Raw genomic sequence first — 12,012 nt, forward strand, 5'->3', positions numbered from 1 at the left:
CGCCCCAAAAAAAAACCCGCTGATCTTCAGTACCCCTGAGTATAATTTAATGGATTATTAGTCCCTCTAAGTTGTAACTCTCTTTGGTTGTAAGAATGATTGCCATCAATTTTGGTTGGGGTATTATGAAGGAACTGGAAAATGTATATTCATTTTGCATTTGGTTACGCTCTCGTTCTACGCTATTTAAAAACTTGGTCCAACATGGTGAATAATGATTTAGTAGTTGGTTGGGTTCCTCCGATAAATGTGTGATGACAAGTTGGAACATATTTCATTCACAAAAAGACACGTGGATCATTGAGCTTTAGTCATACGCGATTAGAGAAGGTTTATGCACACAACTTGCTCACACATTCACAAGTTGTGTTGATATACTTATGCCAAAATGTTCAAGTATGAGTTTTCTTTCGTTAAATTACAAAAGAAAAAAATATATGTACAGAGACACTTAAAGCTCTTGAAGGAACAAGGGGCTGGTTACAACTGATATTTGTATTTATATTTGTGTTTATATTTGTATTTGTGAACTTATATACTGATTCCGTGAAATACTTCCGAGTTTTAAGAATACTATGCATTCACAAGTCCGAAGGTCATATTTTTAGTTTATGCATCATAAATCTAGAAATTCTCCTTTGGAATGGTAGCATAAATTGCCTGAACTGTAATATTTGGAATCAATCATACTGGTGCGGTAAAGCCTTTGATTAGTTAACTTGAAACATGATCTGATCATGCGATAGATGTTTTTCTTACTACGTCACGTTTTTGTCCCGTTCGAACCTCGCTTCTCGACCGTCAATGTGGGCGAGAACAGTAAAGAGTGCAATTGATTGGGAGGATGGCCCCCTCGCACGTGGGATTTAAATCAGTCTTTTTAAGGCCCCAATCAGTCACATTCAATCTTCAACATGTGCGTACGGTCAAATGGGTATTTGGACTGACGATGCCAATCAAACTTGTTGGGTGCGTGAATATTCTGAGTGCGTTACATATATTTTTTCTCATAGAGGACTGACTGACCGTAAAAGCATGGAACAGAGAGAAAAGCAATCGTGATGAATGGAACCTGATTACGATCAAAGTAGGCACACCAGGTCTAACCACCTTGCTCGAAAAGGTCTTTGATGAATATCAGGATGTTGTATCAAGAGCCGCTCGTGACTTCCATCAAGGTCGCAATCGTTTTCGGCCAGCTCTTTACTCTGCACTCGTTTTTTCTTTTCAATGCTCGTCATCCGAGGCTAACCGTGCTTGAATTTGTCTGTAATCACGCTAATGCTAATTGGTGACATAGTTTATATTTCACCCCTTTCAAGCTACGGACGAGTGTGCACTTTTTGGGAAATTTGGAAATATCAGGGCAAAGAAAAAAGTACTCTCAAATAGACGTGGACGTTTGGAACTGTCGCATTTATTTTTTTCCACCAAAAAATAAAGAGGCAGATACTCGTACATGAAATTACTATTTATCTTCATGTTTTAATTATGTATTACCAAGTCCGTTTTTCGACAATCAAGAGTTCTAGTAGATTCTCGTGATAATGGAATGCTAATCTGCAATTAAATAAGTGCCAATTGATAAATCACCCATGAGAATCTATCTATACCAGAAATTGCAATTTGATGCAGACACTGATGCACTGTAGATTTTGAAGCGATCCATTGAGGCATGGCCTTCTAGAGATGTGGATTGCGGACGGAAGCAAAAATTTCTTATCTCCTAAACCGTTCATTTTATTCCAAATGAGGACTTAAAACGACCACAAGTTGTTAAATAAAAGAACTGGGCCAAATTTGAGCCCATAACTAGGCTTAGGGAGCTCAGGAGATATGTCCAAAGTTACATTATGTAGTCAACACTACATAATTTCAGATTTTCGGCCTGCTCTTGGTCAGCTACATAAGCTTTTGATAATATAACTTTGAAACGGAGCAGTTAATAAGTAAATGATGTAAAAGTGACCTGCCTTTAATCGAAGAGATCTACAATCCTTTTTTATTACTTTAATTCCAAAAGTGACTCAGAGTCGCTATGACAAAGAGCAAGTCGATTTCGTGGGAAGCTCGTTCACAGTCCATATTTCTAGAAGTTCGTGATTGAGGCTAGAGTAAGAAATAAAAGCATGTTTTAATGAGTATAATGTCCTCATATTAAGAGAAAATTTTTCATCACTTTTCTTCTCTCTAAAAAAGTCATGAAATCATATGAAACATGAACCTTTTTTTTATCTTGCAAAATTATTGCCTGATTTTTTAACACCAAGCGCAGCCTTCAATTTGACTTGCGTTATACAGGCCTGACTTAACACGAAAAACGGCCGACATAATGCATTTTTTTATAGTTTTTGTGAGTTAGCTTCCTTTGAAAAGTGGCACCGGTTGGACAAATGATTCCTCTTTAGTTTCTAATGAGTATTAGCTGTCTTTTGTAAAGCCTGTCAAAATCCTAAATACTTTAATTGAGTTCAACTCAAGGTCAGAAAAAGTATCACGATGCTAAGTGTATAAGAAACCGATTGTTTAGCCACATTTTCAATATTCTACGCCCATTTGGACTCCAAAGAGTTAAGCAGGTTTGCAAAAAACTCGCACAAGTCCAAAGATGTTTTACTGAAAATATCACGAGAATGAGAGAGCTCTCGTTTGAATGGAAATTAAAGAACTTGAAGTTGGACAGTAATCGGAGAAGGTATGGAAGGTAAAGTATTCATGAGCTTTGTCCCAACGAAGGTTTCAGGATTAATTCCAGCGACCTTGGAGCACTTTGCGAGAACACTCAAGCCCTTGCGAATCCAGGTCAGTTAAAACATTGAAGTCTTCCTTTATTTTCTTTCTCGGTCTTCGTCATTATTTTATTTACTTGCCTCGAATCTTCGAACATTTGTAGATAGTAGGCGTATCCAGGAGCATTTCTTTGATCAAAATTCGAGATCAGCCCTATTTTCAAGGCATAACCAGATCCGCCAACTCATTTTCGTTGGTACATAGAACTTTTAGAATTTGTCAAAAAAGAGTGGAAAATAGATGGTCAATTTTGACTCGTTATATATTGAAATATAACAAGCCACAGACAGCGTAAAAACATACTCGAATGCCCAAAACGATTTAACAACAGCCAAAATATATGTGCTTAGGGTACAATTATGACTAGTTTTCTAAGCCAGGATGCAAATGGGATAAGATTTGAATAACGTGTTTGTTCCCAAAGGGAACGAAAAAGATATTGATCGCTTAAATGCATATCACCAGAAGTATGTCTAACAATCAAGCATGGTTTTCCCATTTTGCCTTGAGTCACGGATTTCGAGAAAGAGACTTCTATAGAAAGCCATGGCCTGACATAGACAAGTCAGCCTCATGTTGAAAGTAGAAATAAATCCAAGTCTTTGCACTTGGAATGTTTTTACTTTCTGGGCAGATTTGTCAAAATTTATCAATAAAACAATTGTACATCTAGACCGATCTCCCTCTCCAGGTCTTCGTGAGACATCCATATCTTGTCTTTTAAATGTCCGTTCGGTTTTGCGGCTGTCTATCAATCTTAAGCACCGTCGCTTTGATATGTACATAACATATGCTTTGAATCCAGGATGCTCCTCCATCCAACGGTCCGATAACAAGAAGACGTGATACTGCGTCCGTCAAGTGAGAATGAATGACTTGTACTATTTATGGGAGATTAGAAGTAAGCACCGTTCGTCCTAGATCCTTCTGGCTCTTTAAGTATGAATGCCAAAATTGCATCTCGGATAATGCAACGAGGGCGCCTATAGCGGACTCAAATGCAAGGATCCTATGAAGTGGTTTGGTGCCATTAAACATGCCCACCCGATACCATAAATTACATGTCCAAGTAAAACTGGTGGTATCTCCACATAGTTTTGATCCAACGGATTGCTTTTGTACACTACACAGACGCAATAAAATCCCATTAATAAGCATTGTACTCACGGTCCGACCCTGGAAACAAGTCTACGTATTATATAGTATTGATCACAGCTCACTTGTGTAACCTCAGACTGGGTCGGGTGCACATTCTCAACTGAGATTCGATAGGCCCCTTCTCCATGAGAACCCGTGTTCCACGCTTCCCACGCTCCAAAGAAGGAAGATCCCCCCAAAAGGGACACCTCAAAAAGGAGAAGATGGAGAGTGAGCGCCACGAAGCTGAGTTGGCAAAGGTCACTGTGATCACTCCTTTTGGACGAAGCAAGCCTCTATTCAAGGTGTATAATGTGATTAATTTGCATTGATCTATCCAAATATGTTTGTATCTCAATGCCAGAAGGCAAAGAGATGAAACTGAGCTTAGCAGTCAGCATAACACTTGGACCGTTAATTGAGTGTGGAAAGGTCTGTCCAGAGTCTTTGAAGGCTGTCATGTATCAGACCCGAAAAACAATGCCTCATTGTCATGTGAAAGTCAAGTTGATGTTGGCGACTAAATCATAATAACAGTGAAGGCCATGCTTATGGTACGATTCATGATGTAAGCTCATGTAAATGAAGACGTCGTGTATAGGAAGGTGCCAGTAACAAAAAACATCTGGATGAAAAGACCCATCAACATGCTTTATTTGAAAGCAAATTGGAGATACTGATTCATATTCAGCGACTTCTTGGGTACACACACTAAAACCTTCATCAATTGAGTGGTTGTGGCCAAAAAACCAAATGGATTAGGAGATGAACTTTTCAAAGCATTGGTACATCAGGTATGCCGATATCTATGTCAGTTGTATCGTATGGAGAAAGCAAGAACTTCAAAACTTCAGCCAAAACCAACAGCTGAATATGCGAAAGAAAATTTATGTTCTGAAATTAAGACAAGGAAGTAGTTCAGTGTCACTCCTAATTTCACCAAAGATGACAATATCTTGAACTTTGAAACACAATCTACTTGATGGTTGAAAATCTTGACCACATTGCTCGTTGGTCCATTCTTCACCTAAAGAAAACCACGACAAGGACAAAATCAGAGCCTCAAATGGCAATTTTAGATTAGCTCTTTACAATAGGTCTTCGAATCATAACAAATAACAATAAATTGATAATAAGTGATAAATATTTAGGGTTTTTATCAACAAGCCCGCATTGAAATTTAAGGAGAAAAATTCAATTTTTTTGTATTTACGACAAAGAGAGACAAAGAGACCATTCAAAAAGTTTTTGGTTAGAGAGGATTTGGCAAATAAGATATTGCGAGACCAGGTTGAAAGAGCAGGAGCCTATTTTTTTTTTTATATTTTGTACATAAAAAAACAAATCAATTTCAAAATGATCTTGACTGCTTTACTGTTATGCTTAATACATGTTACTAGTTCTCCTGAGGGTTAATTGAACATTAAGGAGCTTGAATAGTTGTTATGCAATGCTCTAGTAGGCTTAAAAGAACTTGGAAGGGTGTTGATTAGTCATTTCGTTTTAATATATTTCGTATTTGGTCAAATGCAATTGAATTGCATAGTTTTTTATCAGTGTTTCGGGATCAATTTAATCTCCAATTCTTTTTTAAACAAGGATTCAAGTCCGGGTCATCACATGTCTTACTTAGACTTTTTTAGCATTTGGCAAACCTCTCTGAATTAATTTATCATTGATTGTCATTTAGCCAAAAATGCTTTGGATCGAAATGGACAGACAAGAGGAATGCTCGCTCCCTCGGGTGGTTTTAATTTTCATAACGGTAATCAATCTCGACCGGTACAATATGTCTATGAATAACAAATATTTTTCAAATACTTGACCTTTAAAAAAAAATCAAATAAAATGAAGTACCTAAAAACAAGTCAATTTCCATTTCAAGCTTATTACTACGATGTTCTCCATTTGCTGAAGAAATAACATTCGGTGACCTCGATTTTGCTTTGACAAAAAATGGTTCTACTTGAAAATTCCACATCCTCCTCTAAATATTTCTATCCCTTCATAATTTTGATGTAGATTATTGTTTGATATCAGATGTTTATATCATCATAATGGCTTAACTTTCCCATTGATTTTATCCTTCCACCTTCCCCACAACTGAAGCATTCTATACGTACGTTGTTAAGTTAATTGAGTTAGTTTAAAAGGCTAAAGAATGGTGATCCAATTTTCAAGCAAGGAACGAAACTGAAATTGATTTTTTTGACATTTTCAAGTGAAACATTATGATGTTGGATATACATTATGAGAATCATTTTTGACATCTTAGGCTTAATTTATTGCCGTTTTTCTTTGCTATGCCATTCATGCCTCTATTAAAAAGGAAAATTAGTTATTGTGTAAAAAGGTAAACCCTAAGTTAAGATGGTAATTTTTCAATATTTAGCTCTCAAAAAATGTTATTCTGCCCCCTTTTATTGAATGCAAAATAAATGAATAAAACAGCCTACGTTGCAGACTTCAATACTCAGAGTAACTATTTAAACGAGCTAAACATGTATTAATTTTTCACTTTAGTCAAACATAGCTAAAAACTGAAAGTTGAAACTATTGACTTGTTTAGTGTAGAAAATGAATATTCCAACTCTAACCCTTATTGTCCACTCTCAAAGATGCTTTCATTTTACCCTCTAAGCAACTTTAAGTGATTCTTTGAATCCAGCTCATTGAACGATCATCGACTAAATAAATGGCCACGGTATCTTAGCAATAGCATCCTATAAAAGTTTTTACATCTAATATTGCCACCAAATCAATTGATTTTGTACCAGTTATATAAAGCATTGTTGCTTCCGTTGTGAAAAATAACTAGGCAGGCGGGGGGACTTAACTCATCATTTTTGTCTATCAGCACGATGTGTTTTTCTGTCTTTGAGGGATCAACGGCCTTTGTTCAACCACCTATAATCCCGAGTCTTCTTAGGGAACTTTGTGTCCGAGAGAAAAAGATAATGAAGTTCCACTCAGCTTTTCCGGCAAGGAGGCATTTTTAGCCTAGCCTTCGCAAGAATGCTGATCTTGAGCAAACTTAATCCTGGATTATCCTTTACTGATGCAGCATTGTGATCCGATGAGAGATGTCGCCAATTTCTAGATGGGTACTTGCAGAGGAAGTTGTAAAGACTTTTCCAACAATACAGAACATCAACGACAAATAATTGCTGCTCCATGAGGACTTTCGTAACCCTTAGCCTTTAAGTAAAACTCCAGGAAGTTGACCTTGGACCAGGCAAAGGATGCCAATGTGAAAGGGGAGTTTTGACATTTTGCGATTTTTTTTAAAACTGAACTTCGGTTAAAACTTTTTTGCAGGGAGAGAAAGTTTGGAAACATTGCCAACCCTCGATCGATATATCAGAAGAATCTTAGCGAAACGTTCCTTGGGTGGGTGATCACTGATCACTGATCAAGAGGAAAACTGCTTTTTCTTTACCTCCCCAAAACAACTTTCATTTGCACAGACTTCTAGACATCGGATGTCGGAAGACGGACATGGTCTCCAGGAAATACATCGTTAACTGTTTTATTGTATTGTTTAGCCAACCGAGTGGTCGGCCGTCGAACATCAAGTCTCTAGAAATCTATGAATAAGTTTGGGATCAACATGCTTGTCCTTAATTGTTTACGCTAAAACCTCCACAATTTTCACGGTTTGCTCTTCCAAAATCCAGTTATTTCCCCATTCCACCTTTGGAAATTTGCAAACATATCTTATAACATTTCCAAGTGACAAGATCTTCTTCATTGTTCATCCTCTTGATGCGAACACTGAAATGTTTGAAAGGAACGAAAAATTCAGTAAAGTAACGCTCATTTACCAATACCCGTCGTGGTCTTTAAGTGTCATATTGAGTTATTGCGAGGTTTGGAGAGGGATAGCTAGGGTGTGGAGTTAAGGTATGCAATTTGATTGGTTGCGATGTTCCACACAGGTATTGGATTATACGAACTTTCCACAAACAACTCGCTTGCTCCCCCGGTAGATGCTGGTGCACGTTCCTCTTCAAATATTGAGAAGAAGATATTTTCCATTCAAAGTGTACATAATTGAGAGTAATTAATGTCTTAGTGAGGACCATGCTAGTGATGGAGGTTCCAAATCTAGGTGATAATGGATTGGCTCAGCGGGAGGAGATTATTGAGGAACGGAGCTCACCGTCTCGATTCAACAACATCATCGGATCCATCGAAGATATCATGGTCTCACCAGGGTTCCTAGCTTTACAAGTACCGTTTTATTCAGTTTTTGTATCTGAGCTATCACTAGAATGTGCCGATGACATATGTTTTTTTTTCTTCAGAGAAGTCTCCTGGAGAGGTTTTGCGAGCAATTTGATGGAAGTACCGAAGAAAATAATCTGATTCACATGGAACTGTTTCAAGAATATAACCAATCAATTGAAAGTTTCATCATGCAAGAATTGGCCAAGCAAGTTGAAGATTTTAGCTTAGAATCCTTTGCTGAGGGTAAGCACATCGTGTTCTTTAGACTGTACATAGACATTTTCCTGATTCACGAAAACTATCACTACAGAATTGAAAAGTTATTCAGATCCTTTAAATGAAGAGATACTGGAGATGATCTGTTCCATCACGGACTTCGAAGCATTCAGAGACATGGTATTAGAACATAAGAAGAGCTTCCTTGTGGATGATCCTTTTGATTCAGGACTGATAATCAACAAAATGACCCTCAACAATTAGATTCCAACTCAAATAAACGCCAAAAAATCAAACATGTTGCAATGAGTCTTATTTATCAAAAAAATCACATTTGGGATATGAGTATCCAAAGATCTGAAAGTCATATTTATAAAAATCACAAATCTCTTCAAGGAGCTCCAAAGGCAGTTGTTCCATATACTTGTTCATCACAGTTTGAGAGTTCTGACCATCTTGTGCGGCATTTATTTTAAGCGTTTGAACAACACCTTGAAGCCCAGCTTTTTGAAGCAAATACGCCTGATCTCTTTCAAAGGTTTCAAATTTAACAATCATGGTGAAGTTCATTTGACAAACATTGCAGAAGCTGAAAGCTGGACTCCAATGCATATCAATAACTCCAGTCTCCTTAAAAGTGGCCAAGACAAATGTAACAAAATCCGAGAAACTAGGCTTCTTTGTATGGCTACGACCATACTTTCGATTAATTGCTTTTCCCATCTTATCATGGTGCGTTCCTGAAATTTGAAAAAAAGAAAGTGTGAAGCATTAACAACTTGCTAGTTCTTGAAAGCATTCGTTTTGCCCAATTAGAAGCATAAGTGAACAATACATACAAAATTCGAGTGCCTTTATTAGGCAACTATGGATAGTAAAGGTGCTAATATTTTGTTGTTAGGATTACATATTTGCTCTTCTCTGCTATTGGATTAGTGTATTTGAATGCACATAATGATATTCTTTATACTGAACTGGGGCTATTATTAGCTCGGCCGGTCAACACTTAGATGCACCTTTTTGGCACAGAACTTGCATATGCCAGATTTTTTGCAAATTTTGTGATTTCATCAACAATATTTGAATTTTTTTTTGCAATTTATTATCGGATCTCAACCACTTCAACACAAGAATATATTTTGCATTGTTGATCATTTTTATAAATCCAAATTAATTTGGGGGTGGGAAATCGAAAGATTGTAGTTTTTCTGATTTTATTTCTAGAAATCTCTTTCATCCTAGATGGCCACATCTGTCTACAATCATTGCATTTTTTGGAGAAACATTATGTTAAAGGTTGGGACGCATTTTGGCTTGTGTAACGTACTTTTCCTTTAAAAATCAGACGCATGTTAACGTGTTTTCATCGGGTTATAAGTAAATGATCAGGAAACGGATGATTACTTTGGTAAGAATTGGTCAACTAACATTTTTAAGAAACTTTTAATTAATCTAGCCGATCAGTGTAAGAGGCAGCGTGAAAAATCTTCTCACGTACGTATAGTGGGTTCAAATCCCAGTGATAGAAGTTACTATGACAGAACTTTCCTTTTCATCTACATACTGCTTCATATTGAAGACAAACAATATCCCTCTAAATGTATGGTTCAGCAGATTTATTTATAAGTTTTTGTGCAAGTTCAGGCGACGTTATGCAAATTTGTTGTGAATAGAGACTATATATTTGATTATCTATCTGCAACTTTTAGCTGGCCTAGTTATGAATATTGATTTTGTTTCCATGACATGGATTAACAACCTCCTTCTACCATTTTGATTTTTGGAACCATCATAATAACCCCTGGTACTTAATGTGGAAAAGCAAACGAGGGGTTGTCAGAGCCAGCCATATTGTACGTACCTTTTACTGCCCCTAAAATTTTATCTCGAAATCCGGACACCAGTCTTTCTAAAGGATGTCTTGCCACGATGAAACTCAAGGAATTGTTCATGGCCTCAATTAATTCCTCTTTTGAAGGTCTAGGATAAAAGTCACGAGCAATTGTCATTGGCGGTCTCTGCTTTTTCTTGTTCAAGAACTTGGTCGAATGTCCGGCCAACTGATTGAACACGTACATCCAACTGCAAAAAGAGCGCGAGAAAGTTAAATGATCGTCCCCCAAAAAATTCTAGTCTAAAATTTGCTCCAAATTACCTGGAACTACCAGATTTGAAGACATTGCACCAGACCAAAGAGTGCTCCTTAGATATTAAATACTCCCAAGGATATACTTGATGAAGTTGGTCCGTGCCTCTTTGGTCTAGACCATACTTTGAGCACACGTTATCCTTTGTTTCCCGTCGTTCCAAAAGATCCTTTTCTATAGTCAACTGATCCAAGATCCCCCGGGTACCTTCAGCGTCAGATGAAACCTTTTGGAAACAAATTCTCTTTTGATACATAAGATTGAAAAGAACACCTCCCGTTCCATCCATCAGCCTTTGAGAAAGGCTTTGGAACGCAAGCATAACTATCGCTCTAACCCAACGCCCTCCTACCTGTCCTTGGTGGATTATTTGCATGGCTCGAGGTGAAGTCGAGGTGGATCGATGGACCAATGGCGGTTCTTGGCGTAGTTTCATGTCCTCATTTCTCAAATGTGTGAGGTACACCAGGAATGTGGACAACATGAGGAACAAGAGAAGGAACAAACCAAAGAAGAACCTGGACAGCAACTTCATGGTCTATGAATGGATCCAAACCGCTCAAGGTTCATGATGTTTGATGGACGTTTCCACTGAAGGCCAACTTCGAGTTACTCTTACGTTTCCAACTAGTTACTCATACCTCGACCCCCCAAAGAAACAAATAAACACACACACTGTAGTGTCAAAAGTGGACTGGAGACATGTTTAGCTGAGCCAGCCACCGCTTTCCTTCATTTCGAGATACACGATTAAGTAGTGGGTACGTAGTTCATACTGTAGGTACGAATGTATGTACAAGGTACCGGCAGGTTAAGTCCATAGTAAAGGACTGGACCACAGAGGAACCCAGAACTCGTGCACTCTTAAATACGTACGTATTTTAGGCATGCACGTTTTACTGAGACACTAGGCAATCGAATAACAAAGATTGAAAGCTCATATTTCTGAGCACTACTTTTACTTGGCCAGCAATTTCTTTTATGAAAATTGATTTTTCCTGCGCAGGATCTTAACTCTCAAGAACACAGGAAACTAGTCGCCTTTGATAGAAACTTTATTTCATGATAGTCTAATGGCTAAACAGTAAGTTTCCTGTTGATAGTGAATAGAGAACAGAAAGCGGCGAAGCAAATTTGAGCCGCTAATTGTTTTAAGTCGAGATCATGAATTAATTTCATAGAAGAGGGAAACTTATCCTGATCCAAGATGCAATGCATCAAATACAAGAAAACTCCGAAACTAAGTTGTCACATCATCAGGACCAGAGCTCAGTTTTTTAAAGCAAAGGAGTGAATCTTAGATCCACATAAGATCCAGCCTATGTGGTATAGCACGATCTTTTCTCGATCTAGGATTCACTTTTTCGCTTTAAAAAACTGGGCTCATGAGGCCACGAAAACCTCAAGGTCCTGATGTTCTCTACAACATCTTTCTCAAATAATAATACTAATAATACTAATAATGATAATAATACTAATAATACTAATAATA

The 12,012-nt window shown here is 37.5% G+C and overlaps 3 protein-coding genes across 3 annotated transcripts in view; 1 reads left to right on the forward strand and 2 right to left on the reverse strand.

Moving 5' to 3' along the window:
* LOC131877148 (pickpocket protein 28-like) overlaps positions 1-4,204 on the reverse strand; it is a 21,550-nt gene extending 17,346 nt beyond the window's left edge. The window contains exon 1 of the mRNA XM_059222749.1: positions 3,958-4,204. The gene's annotated coding sequence lies outside the window, so the exon portion shown is untranslated. The remainder of the gene's footprint in view (positions 1-3,957) is intronic.
* A 3,574-nt stretch (positions 4,205-7,778) lies between these two features.
* LOC131877155 (ADP-ribosylation factor-like protein 2-binding protein) lies at positions 7,779-8,718 on the forward strand. The gene is made up of 3 exons (XM_059222756.1): positions 7,779-8,160; positions 8,235-8,400; positions 8,468-8,718. Exons 1-3 carry the CDS (start codon positions 8,011-8,013, stop codon positions 8,635-8,637), a joined length of 486 nt encoding a protein of 161 aa, XP_059078739.1. The 5' UTR covers positions 7,779-8,010; the 3' UTR covers positions 8,638-8,718.
* LOC131877151 (carbohydrate sulfotransferase 9-like) lies at positions 8,670-11,682 on the reverse strand. The gene is made up of 4 exons (XM_059222752.1): positions 10,873-11,682; positions 10,529-10,746; positions 10,235-10,455; positions 8,670-9,113 (listed from the first exon to the last, which is right to left on the reverse strand). Exons 1-4 carry the CDS (start codon positions 11,053-11,055, stop codon positions 8,686-8,688), a joined length of 1,050 nt encoding a protein of 349 aa, XP_059078735.1. The 5' UTR covers positions 11,056-11,682; the 3' UTR covers positions 8,670-8,685.
* Positions 11,683-12,012: the final 330 nt, after the last annotated feature.

The sequence above is a fragment of the Tigriopus californicus genome, chromosome 2 (assembly GCF_007210705.1).
Source record: "Tigriopus californicus strain San Diego chromosome 2, Tcal_SD_v2.1, whole genome shotgun sequence".
NCBI lineage: Eukaryota > Metazoa > Arthropoda > Copepoda > Harpacticoida > Harpacticidae > Tigriopus > Tigriopus californicus.

Excerpts from the sequence above, each read along its gene's own strand:
- LOC131877155 (XM_059222756.1), top strand. The coding sequence starts at position 8,011 with ATGCTAGTGATGGAGGTTCCAAATCTAGGTGATAATGGATTGGCTCAG. Across the intron at positions 8,161-8,234 it reads CAGGGTTCCTAGCTTTACAA|AGAAGTCTCCTGGAGAGGTT; the intron begins GTACCGTTTTAT and ends TTTTTTCTTCAG. Across the intron at positions 8,401-8,467 it reads CTTAGAATCCTTTGCTGAGG|AATTGAAAAGTTATTCAGAT; the intron begins GTAAGCACATCG and ends CTATCACTACAG.
- LOC131877151 (XM_059222752.1), bottom strand. The coding sequence starts at position 11,055 with ATGAAGTTGCTGTCCAGGTTCTTCTTTGGTTTGTTCCTTCTCTTGTTC. Across the intron at positions 10,747-10,872 it reads AAATAATCCACCAAGGACAG|GTTTCATCTGACGCTGAAGG; the intron begins GTAGGAGGGCGT and ends TGTTTCCAAAAG. Across the intron at positions 9,114-10,234 it reads AATTTTAGGGGCAGTAAAAG|GAACGCACCATGATAAGATG; the intron begins GTACGTACAATA and ends TTCAAATTTCAG.